This window comes from Taurulus bubalis (assembly GCF_910589615.1).
Source record: "Taurulus bubalis genome assembly, chromosome: 17".
Lineage (NCBI taxonomy): Eukaryota > Metazoa > Chordata > Actinopteri > Perciformes > Cottidae > Taurulus > Taurulus bubalis.
In genome coordinates, this window is record NC_136605.1 from 8165232 (window position 1) to 8187181 (window position 21950).

The 21950-nt window shown below is 44.3% G+C and overlaps 4 protein-coding genes across 4 annotated transcripts in view; 3 read left to right on the plus strand and 1 right to left on the minus strand.

The window, feature by feature from the left end:
* Positions 1–159: 159 nt before the first annotated feature.
* On the plus strand, positions 160–8789 carry LOC306750125 (uncharacterized protein). The gene is made up of 16 exons (XM_079233520.1): positions 160–454; positions 2527–2701; positions 3947–4174; positions 4283–4402; positions 4515–4648; positions 4738–4782; positions 5149–5188; positions 5400–5507; positions 5657–5779; positions 5874–6013; positions 6766–6834; positions 6979–7112; positions 7366–7483; positions 7750–7824; positions 7998–8141; positions 8301–8789. The coding sequence occupies exons 1-16, from the start codon at positions 311–313 to the stop codon at positions 8385–8387; spliced, it is 1884 nt and encodes a 627-aa protein (XP_079089646.1). The 5' UTR covers positions 160–310; the 3' UTR covers positions 8388–8789.
* A 257-nt stretch (positions 8790–9046) lies between these two features.
* On the plus strand, positions 9047–12091 carry LOC306749458 (uncharacterized protein). The gene is made up of 4 exons (XM_079232753.1): positions 9047–9497; positions 9624–9692; positions 10282–10574; positions 10979–12091. The coding sequence occupies exons 1-4, from the start codon at positions 9284–9286 to the stop codon at positions 11846–11848; spliced, it is 1446 nt and encodes a 481-aa protein (XP_079088879.1). The 5' UTR covers positions 9047–9283; the 3' UTR covers positions 11849–12091.
* Positions 12092–15181: 3090 nt separating this feature from the next.
* On the minus strand, positions 15182–17659 carry ccdc97 (coiled-coil domain containing 97). The gene is made up of 7 exons (XM_079233672.1): positions 17433–17659; positions 17147–17323; positions 16849–17008; positions 16407–16495; positions 16117–16306; positions 15899–16022; positions 15182–15421 (listed from the first exon to the last, which is right to left on the minus strand). Exons 1-7 carry the CDS (start codon positions 17583–17585, stop codon positions 15286–15288), a joined length of 1029 nt encoding a protein of 342 aa, XP_079089798.1. The 5' UTR covers positions 17586–17659; the 3' UTR covers positions 15182–15285.
* Positions 17660–21167: 3508 nt separating this feature from the next.
* Positions 21168–21950, plus strand: part of LOC306749665 (myocardin-related transcription factor A-like) — a gene marked incomplete at its 5' end in the record, with an annotated part of 31858 nt that continues 31075 nt past the window's right edge. Inside the window, 1 exon segment of the mRNA XM_079232980.1 lies at positions 21168–21306. Within this exon segment, the coding sequence (XP_079089106.1) occupies positions 21168–21306 (139 nt within the window).

Genomic DNA, 21950 nt, shown 5'->3' on the forward strand with positions numbered 1-21950 from the left:
ACTGCATCAGTCTGTGGGCCGAGGGTCGGAAACCATTTGGCGAAAGGAGGAACCGATACAAACATGCGGGCATATCCCGGAGAGGAGCTCTGAATCGGGCGTGGAAGGACTTCCGCCGAATAGTACATCTGCTACTTGTCTGTGTTTTATTTTTTCAACATCGGGGAAGTTGTTGCTGCTCTTTTTAAGTTTCACTGTGTCCACATCCCGTGCTGCAGGACGTTTTACGCAAAGGGACTCGCATCACTGTATTTAGTCTCTGGGCCTGCTGCTGTTTCTACATTCTGTTTGCAGAGGACTGGAGTGACCGATGGACCCGATGCACTGGCTGGAGAACGAGGAGCTCCTGCGGTTTCTCCACCGCTGTAAAACCGAGCTGTCCTGCATGGAGAACCCGCACACGTTCCTCAGCCAGCTGCGGGACTACGACCTGATCCCAGAGGACCGATACAAGGTGAGGGCAGTGAAGGGGCCACGAGACTACGCGTTTGTTTGTTATGACCCTCAACGCCTCACGCAGACGCAGGTCACGTTGGGACGAAGCGCGTGTGGGCGGGAAGGAACTGCATGCGTAGGCAGAAATAATACAATAATAACACTGTAATACAACTAGTAGGGAGACTGGGAAGGAAAAGTGGCCCTGGTGGGTTTTATAGTAGTGTTGTTGGCTTACAAATAAAGCAGAGTCTCTAATCTGTAACCCTCCTGAGCTGGGGGAAAGGGGTGAGTTAGAGGGGACAGGGGCCCTTAAGGTAATGGGCCCCTGCTGTGGTGATGCTTGGTTATTCACACTCCTTTACCTACTGCCAGAGGGTAAGTGTTGTCAGTGGCGGTTCTACATGTAATTACGCCCCAGCCAGACCCCCTCCGAGCCCCCCTCGCCGGGAATCCCCCCCTGTGCTGGGATTTTTTAAATTTTTTTATTATAAATTTATAAACTTACATTTCTCAATTGCACAAATCCTTCAATAGAATATTTGAAAAACACACTTAAGAGAATCAATGCACACAATTCTGCATAAAAGTGCCAAATATATATACAATCAGATATAGAAAATGAACAAGAGCAGAGAAACAATAATATAAAATATTAAGAATAATATACAAATACAATCGAGAATAAATAAACACACATGTAAAAACACACTAAAGAAAATCTAATTATTACACTAAACTAAAACTTAACCTTTCTGGCCTACCTTGATGCAAAACCATCAATAATGTCATCATATGAAATCTACTGACTTAATCCCACTAATTGCATTAGAGCAGCGGTCCCCAATCCCCGGACCGCGGCCTGGTACCGGTCCGTGGGTCCCTTGGTACCCGGCCGCAGAGAAAGAATTTATAAAGAAAAAAGACCGGATACATCCGTTTGTGCGTAGCCTCAAACGTAACCTCTTGACACATGTCAAGAGGTTCCGTGATACGTTACCCCAAAAGTGAAACTTTTCTGAATTAAAATGCAGAGGCAGAGTTACTGAGATCGCCAAAAAAGCTCTGAAACCCTGCCTCCATTCCAACATCCTGTCTTTGTGAAGCGGGTTTTAATGAAGTGACAGAGTGCACGTAAAGGTTTAAGAAGGGTCAAGCAGGGTCCCCTGCAGCTGCAGGGGGCGCCAATTTGCCAATTCCCCACACAGTGATATGATAGATAATGGAAAACTGCTTCGCGGCCCAGAAGATTTTTTTTTTTATGTGGTCGTGCCGCCCCCCACGTGACATGAAAAAGTGCCCGGTTCGCCTGTGCCCAAAACCACCCCTGAGTGTTATTATGGTAATCATGAGTCTTTTGGTGAATGAGACATTTCACAATGTTATCAGTGTGAGATCCGATTGCTCAGACCACATTTCAGAGGGGGTCCAGGCCGAGCATACGCATACGTGGGGATCTTCGCCCAACGAAGATGTCTCTTGGGTCTGTAGAATATGATGCGTTGGCCCGGACATCTTTGCAGCGCGACAATATGTCATTTAATAGTATTTTGACACATGTAAGCAACATGCAAGAACACTTTCCACCTTAAAAGTTGCAGGTTAGTAGACTTTAGCGGAGGACACACACAGTAACGCGTATACCTGCACCTGTCGGATGCTGAGCACCTCACATGGTGTCAGTCCAAGAGACCATCACGGCAGTCGAAACGAATCGTTTCGACTGCCGTGATGGTTCACACGGGGGATTTGACTCTGTATACTTGTATGACCCTCTGCGCAGACATGCAAAGAAAACTAGTTCAGAAACTAAGTTATGTGTAATAAAATGGAATGACACAGGGATAAAGGTTGCTGAGGACTGAGGTAAAATGTTCTACTATGGTAGTTATACTATTTCCTTAATAAAAGATGAGGAACATTTTTAACATTGGTGTGTGTGTGTGTGTGTGTGTGTCTGTCCCCTCCTTCAGTATGAGCAGTGCTGCCCAAGCTAATGAGTGATTCATGAAAAAGCTATTTCAGCGTGTACATTAGGCTACTGTAGTATTATTGAAACCTCATTTTCTCCATGCTTTTGTCTGTTTGCAGAAGGTGAGTCGTATGAAGAGTAAAGACAACATGAGGAAAGGTCTCTATCACATTCTGGACTGTTTGGAAAGAGAACAATCCCGGAGGATCAAAGAGTTCTGGAGCTGCGTCTTCAAGGACACCATCCTGAACCAGTATCCCACCCTCAAGCTGCTGCGCAACAGCCTCCTGGACGGTCAGTCTGCTCACGGTGTTTATGCTCTTTTTTTGTTTAAGGGGCCGTTATTCCGCCTCACTGCTCTATCAAGAGGAGCTTCTGAGTGGCTCTAGATTGGCATTTGTTGCACATGTTGCCTGCCAATAAGTAAACAGTTGTCAATTTATAATGCTTCCATATCTCTTTATTTGGATATTTAATATGCAATGTTGTTAGGAATAGTTAAATAAATAAACAAATAAGTAACGCTACACGATCAATGGAAGGTTCCAGGTGGACCCCATCATCTGTATCGGTTAATCCGTATTAGCTGATCTGAGCCAAGGGCTGCACAAATAATCGAATTAATCCACGATTTTGGCTGCCACGATTAAATGAGCATGATCGTCGACGATTATTGACGTTTAAAATGCTGCTCTGCTACATATCAAATCAAGCGCTTCCTAGGTGTCATGCGCGCGCACCCTGCAGCGGCAGCCTCAAAATAAGTTCTGTCTGCAGTCGACTCCGGTATTAGTAGAAGAGTAGAGAGACAGACTTTCGTGTGAAAAGGTCAATCAAATGTCAGGAGCAGAAGGCGAGGCGCAAACTACGGCCCGCGGCCCATGTTTTATTGGCCCGTGGCAAGTTCTAAAAATATAATGGAGAAAGTCAAGCAAATGGCAGCTAGCCTGCTAGCTCAACAATCATATTTTTGCCGTCCAAACAAAACACAATAAAATGCCACACGAGCAGCTACGAGGTCGCTCAGCTCACAGCGCGACACGGGAAACCTTCTCAGAGGAGACTTCATAACACAGAGCCTCTCTCACCCTGGGGGCTGCAGCGGATTTATTCCCTGAGATCAGAAATTGATCAGTTTTTGAAAGAGAAGAAGCGACCTCTTCATGAGCTGAGTGGCCATCTATGATTGTCAGACTTCGCATTCCTAGTATTTATCATCTCAACACACTGAACAAGAGCCTGCAAGGCAAAGAGCAGGTACCAAACTTCACGCACATATCAAAGCATGCTGTGTGAAGCTCCGCCTCTATGGGACACAACTACACAACGTCAACGCTGCGCTAACCGTGATCTCAATATTGATCAAAATAATCGTGATTATGATCTTGGCCATAATCGTGCAGCCCTATCTGAGCCTCTTTAACAATGAATATGCAGATGAAGTCACAATACACAGAGTAAAAGTGATCCATTACTTTTAGATATTTATTGATATTATCCTCAACAGAAGATAATAACAACAAATAATTTAAATTGTAGGGTCTTTCCATTTTGACAAACAACCAGCAGAGACGGTGGAAACAGAGGAGTCAGACGAAGGGAAAAGGAAACAGCTTTCAGAAGGTGAGGAGGAAAAAGAGAAGCAGGAGAACTCATTGAAGAAGAAGAGAAAACTGAGAAGTCACAGCGCGTGCGACGATGAGGAGGAGCAGGCCGGTCCATCGTCTCGTTTGACTCCCAGGAAAAAGTCCAGGAAAATATGCTTCTGTAAGTCACCCCCAACACATCCACTTATTTCTTACTTTTGTGACTCAATGAAAAGAAGTTTCTCACTTGGAACAAAGAAGTCAAAGTATTTTTCTTCCTGTTTTTCAGCCTCTCCCCTGAAGAAGGGCGGGGAGAACTGCATTTGGAGCTGGCCCATCTACAAGCTCCAGCTGCCCGTGACCTGTGGAGAGCAGGAGGGGACACTGAACAGAGACCGACTGGCTAAAGGTATGTAACACTGAAGAATACATACTATAATCTTTGTTTTCTCTAAAAAGGAAAAAAAGGAAAGAAGGTGATGATAAGCGGTTGACATTAACACATCCTCTGAACGTTTCAGGGGAGAAGTGCATTGTGGTCGGGAAACAGTGGTTCACTCCCAGTGAATTTGAGAGCTTTGCGGGGAAGAAGAGTTCCAGAAACTGGAAGATGAGCATTCGCTGTCGGGACACGCCCCTGGGAAAGCTGATACAGGTTTGTTGAATGTTTACTTCAACATGTGCCATGTAGCACGCTTTTGTTGTGAACGCCATTCATTTTCTGTTTTGTTTCTTTCGCTGCAGGGTGGTCACTTGAAAGCAGTAAAGTACAAAGGAGGGAGTAAAAAGGTGAGAAGAAAAGATATTCCTTTATTAGTACCGCAGTGGGGAAATTGCAGGATTACAGCAACAGACAGGTAAAGTGCACTCAAGAGACGCATAGTAAAATAATTTTAAAAGTTATATAAATAAACAGTAATAAAAACAGTAAAGAATCCGCAATAGTGTATATATACTGACAGAATAAAATGTAATTAAAAATATATTTATATTGCACCAGTTGAAGTGATGTCGTGGTCTACTGCGAGCTCAGCTGGTTGTGCAGCCTGACAGCAGCAGATTGATTCTAGTGTAGTGCGTCTTCTCATTCGTGAACCTGATCTAAGCCATGTCCTTTTTTCTTCTTCTTCTTCTTCTTCTTCTTCTTCTTCTTAGGTCAAGAAATCACTGTTCCCATCTGGTCATGCAAATGCAGGTTTGTTGAATCCGTGCAAAAGTCTGATTTTATAAAACTACAGGAGTATACATGAAGTGTTCGTGGTGGCTTATAACTTATGAGAGAGAGCTGCATCTACCGCAAGCTACAAAATGTAGTTTCAACAAGATGCATTTGAGAACAAACAGGCAGAGTGAGCGTATTTGCTGCTAATATATAAGAAGCAGCAACAGCCTCCTCTTTTTTCTAGTGTCTGACGAAGAGAATGATGAAGAGGAAGAGGAAGAAGAGGGCAGTGACCTGGACGAGGAAGACCGCTCTTCGTCAAGCAGCAAGGAAAGCTCCACAGCTGTCACAGGTGCTCGTCTCTCCAACGTGATGTTCAAGGTTTTTAAATAGAATAGTGTTTTTTATATATATATATATATATATATATATATATATATATATATATATATATATATGTACACATACGCTTCTCATACTTCCCTTGTGTGTCCATCACAGGCGAGCAAGTAAAGCAACCGACTGAGCCGCAGCCAGAAGTCGGCTGTGAAGATGGCAGGAAGGTGTTCAGAGTCACATGCGGCGCTGCAGCGGGGAACTTACACAAGAAACGCTTCGCCTCAGGTAGCGATGTCTGTCTGTCTCTTTGTGCACGAAGAAGCTCAACACGTGTCATCGGATGTGTACCAACCGGCTCACGCTATGCTCCGACCACCAGGGACTTGTGGGAAGAGTATTCGTACGGAGACGAGCTGGATGACCCCGGTGGAGTTCCTGAAGGTGGCGCAATGTCTGCCGAATGCCTCATGGAAGAAAGACATCGAGTGGGAAGGGGAACCACTCAGTGACCTCATCGAGGTGAACAGGATCGGGCCGGTTTTTAACTGTTTCTGTGATGCAATCGGAGAGAGGGAAAGATTTCACTCCTGGTTGATATTTTGACAGCTATGGTTACCGTGGTAACAGCAAGTGCAGTTTAATTTGAGAAGCTGCTGTGGATAATTATTATCCATACAATGCATTTTATTGACAATGATCATGACTCCGCCACTTACAATACAAACAACAAAATGTAATTACATATTGTTGTATTGCAAATGTTTTTTGCAAAAGAAATGCAGACCATAAATAATATCACAAATTAGGTTTGATGTCATGAAATCCTTAAAGATTTCAACTTGAATACAACTTTTGTCATTCACACTCAAGATCCAGTTCCCACATTCACTAAAGGTACTTCCCTGTCAGCCAGCATCACCTCTACAAGCGTTCCATGTGCAGGAGTGTCAGTCCCAGAAGTAAAGAGATGAAAGGTTGAAAGACAGAACAAAGAGATTTCAAAAAAGTCGACTCCAGAAGTAAATCAACCCCATCTTGGATTTAAATCAGCCTAAACTGGTTGACAGAACGGGTCATATGAAAAGTGAGGTTATTTTATTTACAGAGCAAAAGAAACGCTCGCGTCTGATTTAGAAACATGGCGCCAACAAAGCCTTTCATGAAGTTGTAGTCAGGGAACTACAGATAGAGCCAAAGGATTTGTCGAGCCGAAAAAAAACTAAACCATGAAACAAAGAGGGAGACTAAAACTGTTGATTTGTCTGTTTCAGGCAAACATCTTGAGGATCCACTCGCTGCTGTGTAACTGCAGACTGTGCAAACCAGATGGCACAGACCTGGTAAGCCCGTTGTTGTTTCCTCATCCATCGCACGTTGACCGTAGCCGACGTTTCGGTGATGTTAAATAGAAAGCCATTTTTCTCTCAGATGCATATGAACATGCAGTCGTGTTACCAGACTCGCTGTCATGTATGTCTTTGCAGGAGAATCAGAAGAACGATGACGAGTGTTTCGTCTGTAGAAGGGAAGATGAAGACGAGTTGGTGGTGTGTGATCAATGCCCTCGCTCCTTCCACCAGAAATGTCACCTGCCCCATGTAGAAGACCTCATTTTAGGGTGAGGTTTGATAATAGGATATATGTATATATAAGATACATCTGTAGTGGTTTTTATCTCTCCTGTGAGGTGTTGTTTTTAGTGATGAGCCCACAGATGATTAATTAGGGATCAAAAGTCTGTTCAAGGTTGATAATAGTCAGACCTTCCATATGATTATTGATTTTGTGTGTGTGTGTGTGTGTGTGTGTGTGTGTGTGTGTGTGTGTGTGTGTGTGTGTGTGTGTGTGTGTGTGTGTGTGTGTGTGAGCAGGGACGATAGACCATGGATGTGTACGTTCTGCATATTCAGGACCAATCAACCGTGTTTTTACCGGGAGGAGCTGGAAAGAGAAGCAGCCATGACGCTCCAAATATCCCAACGCATGCTGGTGAGTAAACCTGTGTCTTTAATTAAACAGAATAAAAAACAAAGCTGAAACAAAGGGGGGAAAACATGTTCATCTTTAATCATGTTAATCTTTGTTCAGCTTTGTTGTCCCTGTTTTTAGCCGTACATCTATTTATGTGCATGTACAATGAGTGCAAAAAAAAAGGAGTCAGATTCCATGCGTGTGTAAACAGTGACTTCCAATAAAGCTAAATCTGTCCGTCTGTCACCCCGCCGTCACTCATCCATCTTTCCTTGCATCAACAGCAATGCCAGTATCTCCTTCTGTTTCTGTGCACTGCTGACGAGGAACAAATATTCACTGAGAACCCACGCCTCTATGTAAGTCTGTTTCCCTGTTGTTCCTGTGCACCGGGTAGCTGCCTTGCTATTCGTGACGAGCAGACATGCAAAAAGTTCATATTTATTTCTAACTTCCTGTTTTAAAATAAAAGCCCTCTAGCATCTTCCTGTGGACAGAATCCCATCATTCTTTTTCTGCTTGGCACCCTCAGCTGAACGACTACTCCAGCGTGATCAAGACTCCGATGTGGCTGGGTCACATCGCAGACCAACTCCAGAAGCAGCTCTACCAGACCGTTGGAGAGTTTGTGACTGACGTCCAGCTCATTTTCTCCAACTGCGCTTTATACAACCGGGTAAGAAGCAGTGTTAGTAAAAAACTTTAGATAACATGCAAGGTGAGGAGTTTTCATTATTTGTTCACATGTGGTACTAATCAACAGTTAAACATCAAAAGGTAAGATGCATTTTTCTGAACATTTTATAGTGACATGGTCTGTTATGTTTTTTTGCAGGACAATGCTGAATTCCTCACCACGGGCAACAGACTGAAGGAGTTATTTGACAGAGAATTTAAGAGCGTGTTCAACATCAATGAATAGGCTGGTGACGGATTAACAGTGTTCTGTTATCAAACTCAGTCGCGGTTAGGGAAAGGTTAAGAATATGTAAATATGCCTGTGGTATATGTCTTTTTGACATAACCCTTTTATAAGTGGCTGAAATATCCCAAAAGAAATGATCCCTAAACAAGAGAAAGCAAGGGACTTTTACTTGAATTATGACACATTTCAATCTATAATTCTACGACAATGCCTTAAAAACAGGGATTCTTCCCACTATTTATTTTCTTCAGGGTTGGAAAATGAATGCAGTGTTAAAGTCTATATTAGACTTTTTAGTTTGTCTTAAGCCTTTAGCATCGTGCAACAGTGTTACTGTACAGTATTAAAGGGCACCTCTGATCTGATCTGTTGTTTGTTTTTAAATAAAACATCTTGTTTACATGACTCGTCTCCATAAACCTGCATCTTAAAGGTTGAACGTGTGTCCCAGAACGTCAACAAAAGATTGACACAGCTGTCATTGCGTGATGGAGGTGAAATCCTCACAATAATCTCCTTTTTTAAAGCTTACTTAACGTTTACTGCGTTTGCCACAGACTGTGTATGGCATGTGCGGCCGACGTCACTGTCACAGTTGCCAACAGCAAATCTGTGCGGAGAGCTGCGCTGCGCAGCCGCCCTGCGCAGCCGTCGGCCGAGGTGGACAGCGCAGCCATTTCTTTGCCCCTCGTGAAAAAAACAACACAGCGAGGTGGCGTGTCCGTCCATCACGCACGTAACTAACCCGGCGCACGGGGAGCCATGACGTTGGCGGCACACACCGAGGCTGAACACCACCACCGACCGAGACCCGCGAGCTGCAAACTTTCTCCCGCTTCAACGCCTGCGCAGACAAAACGGGCTCTGGCCCGCCGTCCGTGTCGGTGTCGGCCATGGAGGCGAACCTGCGAGCAGGAGGCTGCAGCGACGTCGCGACGATGTACGTGAAGACCGAAGCGGTCGACGAGACATCTGCGCTGGTTTTGGGCAGTCGGGAGTCGCCTGCGCCCTGCGGAGACACCGCATGCAGAGGAGGAGGAGGAGGAGGAGGAGGGGATCAGGCTGCAGAGCAGCTGGCTGACGCGACAGTTACTCCCGTGCTGCTGTGTGAGTGAAGCTGCTTTATCATGAGAAAATGTCATCTTTTGGGGTTAATTTCTATCTACAAATCAGCATTCACCATAAATAATAATAATAAAATCGTATGTGCCTTTTGTGTGCCCCCTCCATCAGATCCTGTCAGTACAGACCGCTTCTTCACCACATCAGGGGATGGAAAAACGTACCTGAAGATCGCTCCAGGTGAGTGGATCACAGGTTCACTGTTGGCAGCGTGAGCTCCTGCAGCAACCTCTGCCATGGTAATGAAACAATGCAGAGTCTGAACGTCCCACACATGACCGTTGTTGTGTTAACAAACCTGTAGGTGCTGGCTAAAACAAATATAGCTCAGTGGCAGTGAGTTTTTATTTAACTTCATTAAGTTCTCAAGTTCTTAGAGGATGGTTTTCAGATCCCAATATGTCTTGAATTGGAGCTTCAGGTAGAATTTATAGTGAGCTCATATATTTCCAGTGTATTTCAAGTTAAAGGCTCTTAAAACAGGTTGAAATAAAATCATATCAAGCTATTATTTATTCATATTTTAATGCTCCTAAACAACTCCCGACAATCCTGATTGGAGCACAGGATTATGACGTCACCATTTCCAACTCGGCCTCGCCCTTGTCAAATCAGCCTCCAGGCCTGTCATTGCTTTTTTTCAAATCCTACAACTTTTCCCGATTTCTCACGACTGCAGAAACACTAAGTATATCTCCTTCAAACACATTTACACATGAGGAATAACAACAACCAAAAAATCGAAGTCTATTTGTGTCCTGTCCTCCAGCTGCAGCGATGCCAGCAGCTCCCTCGGAGAAGACGCTCCCCTCCGGCTCCGATTTCTCCTCCAAAGCCGTGTTATGTCTGATCGAGGCCGTCGGGCGCCGCTGGGGCCTGTACGAGACCCGGGAGCGCTCGCAGCTCTTCCAGAGCGTCCAGGAGGAGATGGCCACCAAGGGCCACGTGCTTCCTGTTGAGAAGATCCGCCGCAAGTGGAACAACCTCATCGTCACATACAAGAGGGTTAAGGACCGCAGCCGGGAGACGGGACACGCCAAAACGTCCTGGGAATTCTTCGATGTGAGTGTTTCCCTTCAGAAATGTTTTTTTTTCTTTTCACACAATATCACTTAAAAAAACAAACAACACTAGGCACCTCTTATAGTTTCTGACCCAGACACCAAGGTCCAACCCCAAACCATGTTTACCCACAATGTTCCTGGTGTTTTATTTCATGAGTTCATGAGTTTTCATGAGTTTGCCAGGTATATTTCACCTAAAAGACAAATAAATGTATTTGACCATTTGCTAAACCAACATCCTACAACGCCGGCAGTTGTGCAATCCTAGCTTAGCAACTGAAAGCAGACGCACGCTCCTAGTGCTGAGAGATCAACTGATGATCACCTGACCTGGCTGCTGCAAATAACTTGTGTTGTTTGTTTTCCTCTCTCCGCCTCTCTGTGTCGGTCTTCTCTCTCTAGTTGATGGACGCAACACTCTGTGACACCGTTGGCACTCAGATCGTCAACAACAAGAGACACAAGGTTTCCGCCCTGCCTGGTCCTCTGGCAAAGATCGCCGCAAAACCGCAGTTCCCGCAGCCCACCACCATCATCCGGCCCAATGGGGACTTTGCTTCGACCGGTGGGGTGGACTCGGTGGGCCACGGGGCCCCCGGCAGTCAAATCCTCATTAGCGCTGCTGCCGTTAGCTCAATGACTACAGCGACCGCGAGCCCAACAAATGCTCCGGAGCTCAAGCCCCTGATCGTCCTCAACAGTGACATCGTTGCGACCAGTATTCACCCAGCCACCATTGTGCCATCTCCGTCTTTCATCTCCTCTCCGTGCTTCACAGAGACGGCTTCGACTCCGCCTTCCCTTGGCCTGACGGGCAACGCCGACCTCAGCGGGTCGCGCTACGCAGGCCGCAAAGCGCCGGCGTTCTCGCCAGGCGTCGCGCCCTTTCGCCTCAACAGGGCGCCGCTGAGCCACAACCGCAATGTCCTCGGCCTCTCCTCCTCTTTCCCGCCTGCTTCCTCCTCTCTCACCTCCTCCACTTCCACCTCATTATCCGCCACAGCGCCGCAGGGCAGCGATGGACCGAGCCGGAGAGGGAGCGAGGAGCGAACCAGCACCGCGTTGCTCCAGGAGGTCCTGAAGCAGCAGGAGGAGCAGGCCTACCTGGAGCGGGTGGCCCGCCGCCGGGTGGAGGCCAGAGAGAAGCGGCGCGAGAGGAGGGAGGTGCGGATGGCGGAGTCCCTCGGCAGGATAGCCACAGCCATGGAGCTGCTCTCCTCCAAACAGGACACAGTCATTGCTCTCCTTCAGAGACTGGCTGAGCGGAAGTGATGGAGGGTGAGAGCAGGAGCTCTTCGAAACGTCTTAATCCTCCTAACATGTAGCGACCCGGTCCGCCTGACTTCCATAATGCTACTGAAAAGGGTTTCACCCTCCTGATCATAGTGTAAAAGACATTTTATAAAAAGCACATGAGCTGCTCACTTTTCTACATTAAGCATGACGTGAAATAGGGTGCTTTTGTAACATGCTTTACATTTTAGTGCATAATGGTTTTCTCCACTAACATCAAATAAAAACCACCTCCATGACCATGCAGTTGTTTTTAAAGATTTTGTCGGAGTGATTAATGATTAATATAGGTTCACATTTTCTCAAGTGTTATAGCGGGACACCCTTATCACTTCACTAGAAGGGATGGCCAATGAACACATGTGTATCGATAGACTTGACAGAGACAAACGTTTTTTTACGGACCTCTAGTCTTCAAAATCACTGAAATATGTTGCCCACTAGATGGCGCTGTTTATCTACCGATCATTTTTTTAATTAGTTTAAGTTTTCATACAAATTACTACGAATATCACATTTAAATTGTAATGGTTTCCCTGTTGTTGACATTGACCACGTGACCCTCAGAGTTCACGAAGAAATTAAAGTTTTGTTCCATCGTCAGCTGTATTACAGCATGTGCCTTTCATGTGGTTCCCATCAATAAACCAATAAAAAGGAAAGGGTTCATCATTGCCGTACAATGAAAGCAATGTAGATGCAAGTTTTACTGTCATACTTATACAATGTTCTTTTTTTATAGGAGAACAATTTCCAGCCCTTTGAACCTGGTTAGTGTCCCGCCTTCTTTACAGGTCCTCTTACTTTAATTTCTACTGCAGCAGGCAGGAAGTAACCGACCTGAACTAAAACACTCTAACAAAGAACAGTCAGACTTCTGAGACACCATCATGCCCGATACAGAGCAGGAGAAACGCATGTATAAGAATGAACTTTTGATTCTCAAATATTTTACTTGGTCTTTCTGTGTATAGCTGCCCATAAAGAGAAGTGCCAAATGAAAAAATAAACTGAACTCCATTTCAAAGGATTTCACTCCAGTTTCATGGGACAACCCTTCACTTTGTTTCTCATCACAGGAGTTTTTAGTCACATGTCTAACCTTTCCAGCAGCTTCCTGCCTGTTGAGCAGCTGCAGGCAGGTCTGGATTAGACCGAGAGGGTTAGCGGAGCGTTTCCTTTCTTTCTGAGACCGAGGCAACACGTCCTTAATCTCTTATCTCAATTTCACTAAACAGCTCTTTGCTGGTATACTTTTGGACCGTTGTGGAGGGCCGAACCAATAGTCTGAACTTAATTCAATTAACTCAATATTAATGTTATTACTTTATTAAAAAAACTGTAAATTATATTGTTTTGAGCTGCTACTGGTAAGAATACATGTTACAATAAGGCTATGAAAATAAGTAAAAAAAAATGTATACCTTACCTTAAATATGTATGTTAAAGACCAGCAATTTATTAACTTTAAACAAAAGCAATAAGTGCTTTTGATGTTTTCCAGTTCAGTTGTTCTTACTCGGTGAGAAAAGTCCAGTCTGTGTTGCTTGAACAAGAGCATGAAGTCTGGTTGAATGAGGTGGAGATGAAGGACAGCTGACAGGTATCAGAGAGAGAGGATCTGGTCTGTTGAACTTCATCACTAGAATGTTTGTTCTCATGTAGGTAGATCCAAAGAGAACCAACATCTTCTGAGCAGGCCTCCTTGTGTGAGGAACATTCTCCTCTTTGAAAGAAGAATAAAAATCCAGAAGTGATCCTGACTTAAAGTGCTCTGCTATAGTGGATCAGACCGCAGGTCAGATCCGCAGCGGCTTTGCGCGATTAATTTTCAATCTGGAGGCGGAGACTGCAGCGCGAGGCTCCTTGGGAGGCGGATGTTGATGGATGTTGAATGAATTTAATTTAACTCCACTTTATAGTTAGAAACATGTATTGGATTTTATGGATTTCTCACACCCTTGTGATTCAGACCTCATCTACTGTCATGTAACACAACTGTAACACTTGCTAATGAATACATGTATCATCAATAAATCCAAGTAAAAAAATGGAATGATTTGCTGAAGCAATTATTCGGTTTCTTTTCCTGTCGGGACATCCCAGAGGTAAGACACTGTCTGGTGGTCAATTATCAATCGTTCTGGTCGTTTTGGAGCAAATGTAAAGTTGTTGTTTTATGGTTGCATATACTGCAGTTTTGTGAAACAGTTTAACATGGACACAATAAACAGCTCTACTTTCACATGCCATGACAGCACATTTCCTTATGAAGATTGAAGCAAACAATACCTCTTCAAAAGCTGTAATGCAAAGTGCATTGAATCCTCAACAGAACATTATCCACAGCAAATCTACTGAATATTTCAGTCAATGCAGAGATTCATGCAACGATATATTGGTCATTTTGTGTTGAGGTCTTAAACAATAAATACTTCAGACAGCAGTCAGATTATTGAGCATTACTTGCAACGACTGCTTCTAGTTTTAACGGATGTTAAAATGCAGTGATCAGCTACTTAGATGGAATGCAGCCACGGTCCTACACACTCTATTTAAGCAAATAGTGTATACTTCTAATATAAGGTATATAGTTTGTGAATGTTTAGTAATGAATATTTGATTAAATTCAGTAATTTCCTTAAATTTGCAAGGTTTTTTAAGTTTTTAAAAGGAGACATATGTCATATTCACTCTGTCAAGTCAATGAAATAAAGTATGTGCTAATAACACAGTTTGAGTCATTCACAGTTTCATTTGAAGTGTTATTAATGAGAAGTTGGAGGGAAATGTATGTTTGGTACAACAGATCGGCTGCCGCGTAATAGTTCCATTTTTATTCCAGGTAAAGCTGTGAGTGGTTATTAAATGTATGAAAATATCTGCTGATTACCTCAATTAATTCATAGATCTCTATAAACAGTTATTTGGAATAATAATACAAATTGATATTTTATTATCTGCTGTGTATTGCAAGCTCTTACCAGGTAAGTGTTAAATGTATGAATTTCATACTCAGCTTTTGGAGATGCAGATCCACACATTAACCTAAAAACTAAAGATAAAAGGAGGTACATTTCTTATTCTTTTTTTTAAATAATAAAGTGTGTTTGTGTTTTTTGTCAGCCAAAAAAAACCTTTCTCCTCTAGTGGGGTAATTAGGTCATTGTTCTTTTTTTTCATCTTATTTTGTATAAAACTGTCAGTCGTATGGTAATTAAAGGGTACACATGCCGAGCCCTTTAGTTAGAAGGAAGCTGTATTTACATTTGCAAAAGACACCAAAACAATATTTATTATGTTTACTATGTTTGCATGCGTTCAATGTGTAAAATTAAATGGAATACATATCCTTATTTTGTACATTTGTATTTACAGATCAATCAAAGCAGGAGTTGTTACTTCTACTACAGACACTATTCTGTCATATTTTCCCCTTCATCATTTTCCTCCTCCTCTTCCTCTTCATTGTCATCTTCATCAAAGTATTTATCCTCTGCATCTCTGCTGACTATGTCCAAGTTGTCGTAGTCGGGGTTCTCGTCCACCTCACTGTAATGACCAGACACAACAAAAACGTATTTTAAAATCCTGCAGGCTTGAGTGATCAGGACACCAGCTTCTGCAATGTGTTTACATTAGAAGATTGGCACTAATAATAGAAAAGTACTCACATTTTAAGTACAAATGTGATCTCAACGATATTAGCCTCTTTTAATAGCTTAAAATATCAAGTTCTTCTGCGCCACTGTTATTTACAAAGGAAATAGCTACAAGGTGGCACTACAAGCAAGTCCACCACATGAGACAGAAGGCTATTAGAGTTAAAAGCTCAACAAAATCCTGTTTATTGTCACAACATAAACATAAATCTTGCTCACTCAGCAGTTATTTACATAGGTTATCAAACATCTGTTTCATTAGAATATTTTTTTCTATTCAGCAGATATCCATAGTGACACAATGCTCAATGTCTGTGTAACACAAACGCAGCCGTATGAATGCCTGGTAAGTGGCGGTGTGGCTGACCTGTAGTTGAAATCCTTGTCTTTGCCATCTAGGAAGCGCTGGTGCATCTGACTGACAAACTCCTCCCTGAGCAGGGCCTTCTCCTCTGGGGTGGGCTCCCCTTGCTTCTGCTGGACAGAATAACCTACAGTAGAAACACAGAGAGAGCCGCACGATGACCGACGGAAACCAGAAGAGCACAGAAACTACAGTTGTTGCACAAATTCAGCCTCTCTCACCGTCGTCCTCATCCTCCTCCTCCTCCCGTGCTCCATCCTCTTTGTCCTGCTCCTCCTGCAGGCGATTCTGGATGAGACGCTCCTGGTAGGAGTTGAGGAGGAGGTGGGCGAGCCCTCCTGTGCCTCCCGCTGGTGCACCTGGTCCCCCCTGTGCCTCTTCCTGCATGGCCTCCTGGGAGCGCTCCAGCACCTTAAACATTTATCATTCAGAAGTTACTTTAAAAAACACACACAAACTGCCTAAACTGAAATAAAGCCATGGCCGCTCTGGCACAGTATCAGGCTCTCACCTCATCATCAGTCAGGTACTGGCCAATGTATTGTTCATACAACAGCGGCTCCCTTATCCTCATCTGTTCCTCACTGAAATACTCGCCATCTAGAAAAGAAGGCAGAGGAACAAAGGGATGACGCACAGTCGACATACGTCACCAGGTACAGTGTATACAAGCAGCAGATATCTCGGCAGCCTTATTACCAAGTAAAACCCAAACTATCTGCACGATACTACTAGTGGCAAGTGTAAATTATATGATATGCCGTACATATTGGTGTAAACTGAAAGGATACACTGACAATTTATGAATGCTTTCCAGTCATTTTAACACAGCGACGGTAAAATGAGTAAACTGTCTTATTGAGAGAGTCCAGACAATTCTTGCAGTAAAGAAGTCTTGACTGGCATGAATCAATATATTATTTGTTTCAGTAGACAAAAAATAAAGCCCCTACCCCTCTGCAGGGCCCTGAGGGCGGCGTAGCGCTGGTTTCGAACCCTCATCCTGTTGGTGAACGCCACAGCCCGTCTCTCTATCACTTCGCTGTAGTGAAGAACCCGTGGGTCTGAGCTGACGTGGGCAAACGCTGACAGGTTCTGTGGCTTGAGGCTGGCCTAGACATGGGGCAGGTAGGTTGGAGCAAAGAAATATGTTTGTCAGTACGTTGAATATAAAATACATATTTTGATCAGCCGCTGCCCAGAACACACGTGTGGGTGTACATAAACACACATTGAGCCATGTCCACGTACATGGTACCTCTCCAGGAACACCAGCGGTTTGCTCCTGTACTGATGCAGCAGCTCCTCTCTGCGCTGCTTCAGGGTCATCTCAGCATCTCCTTTCTGCTGGCTCTTCACCTGGCTTCCGCTCATGGCCAAGGCGTCCACCATGGCATTGACACAGATCTCCTCCGCCTGACTCACGCACTGCGTGTGACAATCAGACACATCGGCCTTTGTTATTGTGTTAGTGTGCACATGCTTGCGTTGTACACCAAAGCAGAGAAAGCGGTTAAGTTGACGCTGCTGGTCTCACCTGTGTGTCTGGTCGTGGCCGCTGGGCCTCCGTGGGGCGTTTAAATTCCCATATTGGTGACAGTGTCACGGGTTCCTCTGGTAAATCACTCTCGTCTTCACTTTCACACAAACTCGGCTGTGTTCTAATCGGAGGGTCGATTTCCCCCCACATTATCAACTGTGAATCAGACAGGCAGCTAGCGATAAATTAGCTAATGTGTATGTCCGTTGTCAAACTGTAACATTAATGCCACTTAATGTGTTGTCATAAAAACTGGAAAAGGGATGGAAATATCTATCTAGGTGGTATGAACATTCCCACATGAACAAAAAAATAAATTACAGGTTTATTATACACGTTCGTCTCACTTGTTTAGCTTTGTTTTGCCGCCATGTTGGTCCGTCTAAAAATATTGTCCGCCAGTTCTGCTACCGAAAGAAAGGGTCCGCCCCTGGTCGCCGACGCGCCTGTGCTGTTGGTTATGTCGCCCCCTAGTGGTTACTTTTTGACCATAGCAAGAACTGGATTCTTATTTAAATAAAATATAAAACTATTTAAGATGCATATTTCTCGAATATTGATTAAAAATATGCTAGATGTCATGACTCCAAATAGGGTACCAATATTTTGTGATTTCTTCTTAAATTTCTCAGTTGTGCATAATTGCATTACCACGCAGAATATCTGGGGCCGGGTACTATTCCAGCACAATAAGTGTGTGCTTCATTTTAATTTTTACTATATACATTTGATAAAATGTCAAGATGATTTCTCGCTCCCCCTTTAATTTGTTGAACCTTTCACTGTCGATCCAAGAGTTGGTGCCACTACCACCGAAATAAAAGGGACTAACATATTTTATGTTTTACATATGACCACCTCACTTTCATCACGAGATGACTGCTACGGACAGACGAGATGTTTCTTTCCTAAACAATCGCGAGCGTTATCTTAAAGTCTTATTTCCGGTTATAGTCGACGGTAAGAGTTGTATTTTGAAAAAAAATGTTTAAACCGGAAATGATACACGTGTCCCATCCCGGTTGACTTCACAATGTGTATCGCACAAACTTGTCAGCCTCCCCGGACCAGCCCCAAAACTCTGCTCGTCTCCCTGGTTGTATCCGCCTGAGTTAGGCAGCGACATGGGGACCTCCCGGGAACAAAGACCGAGCCGAGGTACGTGTTCACGGCATGAAGGACGGCACGCTGCGTAATGCCGGAGCGCAGCAGCACGCTGGCTTTGTGTGGACACAGGCTGTCAATTCCTTGTTGACTGCTGCTGCAGCAGCTGCTGCTGGGCCTAGTTATTTAGAAAAATAAAACATAAAAAACACAGTGATTTAGCTCTGGAAGACTTGTCTTTGTTATCGTTGATTTTAAGTACAAAAAAAAAACGAATCACAGTTTGCTCACTATTCTTTGTGAGTGTGGTTAATCCCAAACTTCTGGCTGTATATTTGAGTAAAGCTATTCCCTCCATGTTTTGCAGTAGACTGTAGTAACAGCTCAACTATACAGCTACTCAAAAGTAAAACAGTACACAGGGAGAACTTCTTTTGTGGAGATGTTTGTTCTTTTATTGACTTGTTGTTTTAGGGGTCACGTTCGTGTCCATTTCACCTGAGCTTCCTGTCTTTGTGAGTGTGAGAGGACACTTCCTTTTTCCTTCAAACCAAAGGAAGTGGCAGATTTGGGTTCAGCCTCGGTGGCCAGTCGATGGGACTGACTCGCCTCTTTCTCAGTCTGGAGCCTGGTGGCCATCTCAAGGTTGCTCGAGGTCCGTTCCTCAAGTCTCAAGTTCAGGTCCCTCAAGGCGCTGCTCCATCGTCTGAAGGAGGACTTCCTGCCCGGCCCTCAGCTCACCCATCGGCTCCTCTTCAGCATGAGGCTTCTTCTCCGTCTCCAGGTTGTTGCTGAGGGCCGGCTTTCTCTTCCTGAGTCTGATCAGTGAGCTTCAGTTTCTCAGACGCTTTTCTTCTGGAGCTTGTTAAACACCCGTTTCCAAAGGAACCCGTTCGTCTCAGTCCACAGCGACGTGTTCCTTTATCACAGGCTGGGATCAGGGATGATGCATTCCTTCTTGAAGTCACGTTACCGTCGCAGTATATTGCGTTAAGCCGTTGAACAGACTACTGTATTTAATATGTGTATATTAAAAAGCTGTTTCTATGACATCTAACCCATTTCATTCCTCTCACTTTGGTTTTAGACTGAGTGGATCCAGTGAGATGGAAACTTTCGGCTGCTGGTTTAACAGGAAATAAAACCCAGGTATGTACATCTGCACGTTTCTGCCAGTCAACATCTTCATATCTCCTTTTATTCTTAAAAATAAAAATAAAACATTTCGCAGAGCCTAAGTTGAAGTGGAGTTCCACGTTACTCCACTCCAAGTCGTCTACAGATCCAGTAAACATGTCATTTTTTCTGCTCTCTGGTTTGTGAGCTCTCATCTCTGAGTCGACGTTACTGTTTGAAGAGCCTGCACTCAATACATTGTTTACATTCCAACACAAACATGCCGGGATGTTCTGCAGCTACATTAAGCCAATGAAATGAGTCACAGGGCTGCTTTTGGTGGGGCGAAAATAACAGCTGCACCGGTTTAATGATGCTGTCTCTGAAAGTGGGTTTTCATTTGGACCGTTAGCTCCGTTTTGAAGCGACGTCTCAGGCGATATTTCATCGAGGTAACGAGCTGAGGCAACCCTTTTACTGCAGGCCAGAACATGAGCGTGACCCTCAGCAGCCCTGGTATTTATGAGCATTGCTCTAATTTAAGTGCAAAACCTTTTTTATCTATTTCTTTTATACGAACAGTTTGGGCGTCAGAGTTCAAGTTGTCATTTTTACCGACAAAATCCGTGGTTGTCAGCTAAAAATTGGACGCCTTCCCTTTTTGAGAATGAGAACCGAGGGAAAAAATAAATAGGAAATAATTTTCCTATAAATTAATCGGAGCCAAGGTTGTCGTATGTTCTCGCTTCCACGTGAGTGATGCTCCAGCTGATATTGTTGAGCAAGAACACGCCTCACTATTTCTGTTTTACATGAGTGGCATGTTGGAGCTTTTTCACGAGATACAGCGACGATGAAGAGTTTTGTTTCAGTTCGGTTGATCTTTGCTTTTGGCAGCTTTCAGGAGCCGAGCCCCGTCGGGGACCACGAGGAGAGCCAACTGAGCAAATGTCAGGCGGTACTTTGCTTGACAAAACACATGTGGTCCTTTTTTTACGTTCTCGAGATGAATAGAGTCCACAAAAGTCCTGATTGAACTCACACAAGCTGCGTGAACCGAATCACATCGAATGGTGAACACAGAACATTGCATTAGCCAGTAATTATTATGTTAATATAGTACAATGAATGTAACTTTTAACATTCTAATGAAGAGCACACTCATTTTACACATAGCGTTTTGTATGGCACTAATAAAAGAGTGGGATCAGTCTTATCTATGCAGGGTGCTGCTAGTAATATCAGATACTGAGAAATATTATATAGAATATTGATTATCTTGGAAAGAGGGTGAGGAGAAGTGTGTATCTGGTCATCAGGGTTTACTTTCCTCCCCGAGGTGCCAGAGGCTGAGGATGTCATGTGTTGTTTATGGCGAGTGGATACAATGCACAGCCTGCATGGCTGTTCGTGGCTCACGTGGCTCTGTGTGCATCGCTCCCAGTGGTCGTTTTACGCGTTTCTTCACTTTCTAGGTCCGTCCGCGAGCCTCCCTCTGAATCCCCGGTAACCATGGAGACCGAGTTTGGAGAGAGACCCACTGCAGGTGCCTTCATCCCCAGCCCTCAGAGTGAAGCTGTGGCCAATGAGCTGCAGGAGTTGTCCCTGCAGCCCGCCCCCAATCTGCTGCCAGTCAGCGAGAGGAAGGACGGTAGGTGGCCTTTTTTTCTTCTTCTTCTTCTACCCTCCAAATGAAACCGCTTCTACTTGTGTCATCAAATGGCTTCGAGCGGCACACAAATTGTGAAATTAGGAAGACAGACGAGCAGTAAAACCTGTGGTCCCGTCGGATTTAATTTGAACATGATCGGGGGGCTATTTCCTTTTGTGTTCAACTGTTTGAAGATGCAAAGAAGTAAAATGCTCCCAGAGGGAGGGAGAGGGTGTTTGTGTGCCTCCGTGTGTTTTTCCAGCATCTGTAGAGCTTCTAGCTGTTGCTGGAGTTTACATTTCAGACATACTTGGGTCCCCCTTCCAATTACCTCATTATAAACAGCCAGCGCTGTCTTCCAAGTGCACACACTCTCAGGGGCCAGCTTGCTTACGCACACGGGCTCTAAAGCTACAAGAGGAATGACGTGCACGTGCTGTATTTTGGTGAAGTGCACTTCTTCAAATGGCGGCGAAACAACACGGTTGACCTCAAACTTGACCCAAACACTCAGAGAAATGTGTGTCCACTTTAAACACACCGCTTGTTCTGACAGGAACGCTGATACGGGGATGCTCTGTTCCCAGCCGTGTCGGCTGCAGACAACATTGTGGATTTTGATATTCGGTCCAGATGAAAGGACC

Bases quoted from the DNA above. Each gene is read 5' to 3' on its own strand.
- LOC306749458 (XM_079232753.1), top strand. From the start codon at position 9,284: ATGGAGGCGAACCTGCGAGCAGGAGGCTGCAGCGACGTCGCGACGATG. The intron at 9,498-9,623 runs GTGAGTGAAGCT...CCCCTCCATCAG, and splicing joins AGTTACTCCCGTGCTGCTGT to ATCCTGTCAGTACAGACCGC. The intron at 9,693-10,281 runs GTGAGTGGATCA...CCTGTCCTCCAG, and splicing joins GTACCTGAAGATCGCTCCAG to CTGCAGCGATGCCAGCAGCT.
- LOC306750125 (XM_079233520.1), top strand. From the start codon at position 311: ATGGACCCGATGCACTGGCTGGAGAACGAGGAGCTCCTGCGGTTTCTC. The intron at 4,403-4,514 runs GTATGTAACACT...TGAACGTTTCAG, and splicing joins CAGAGACCGACTGGCTAAAG to GGGAGAAGTGCATTGTGGTC. The intron at 7,113-7,365 runs GTGAGGTTTGAT...GTGTGTGAGCAG, and splicing joins GTAGAAGACCTCATTTTAGG to GGACGATAGACCATGGATGT.
- ccdc97 (XM_079233672.1), bottom strand. From the start codon at position 17,585: ATGTGGGGGGAAATCGACCCTCCGATTAGAACACAGCCGAGTTTGTGT. The intron at 17,009-17,146 runs GTACGTGGACAT...CCCCATGTCTAG, and splicing joins TGTTCCTGGAGAGGTACCAT to GCCAGCCTCAAGCCACAGAA. The intron at 15,422-15,898 runs GTCAGCCACACC...TGGTCATTACAG, and splicing joins GACAAGGATTTCAACTACAG to TGAGGTGGACGAGAACCCCG.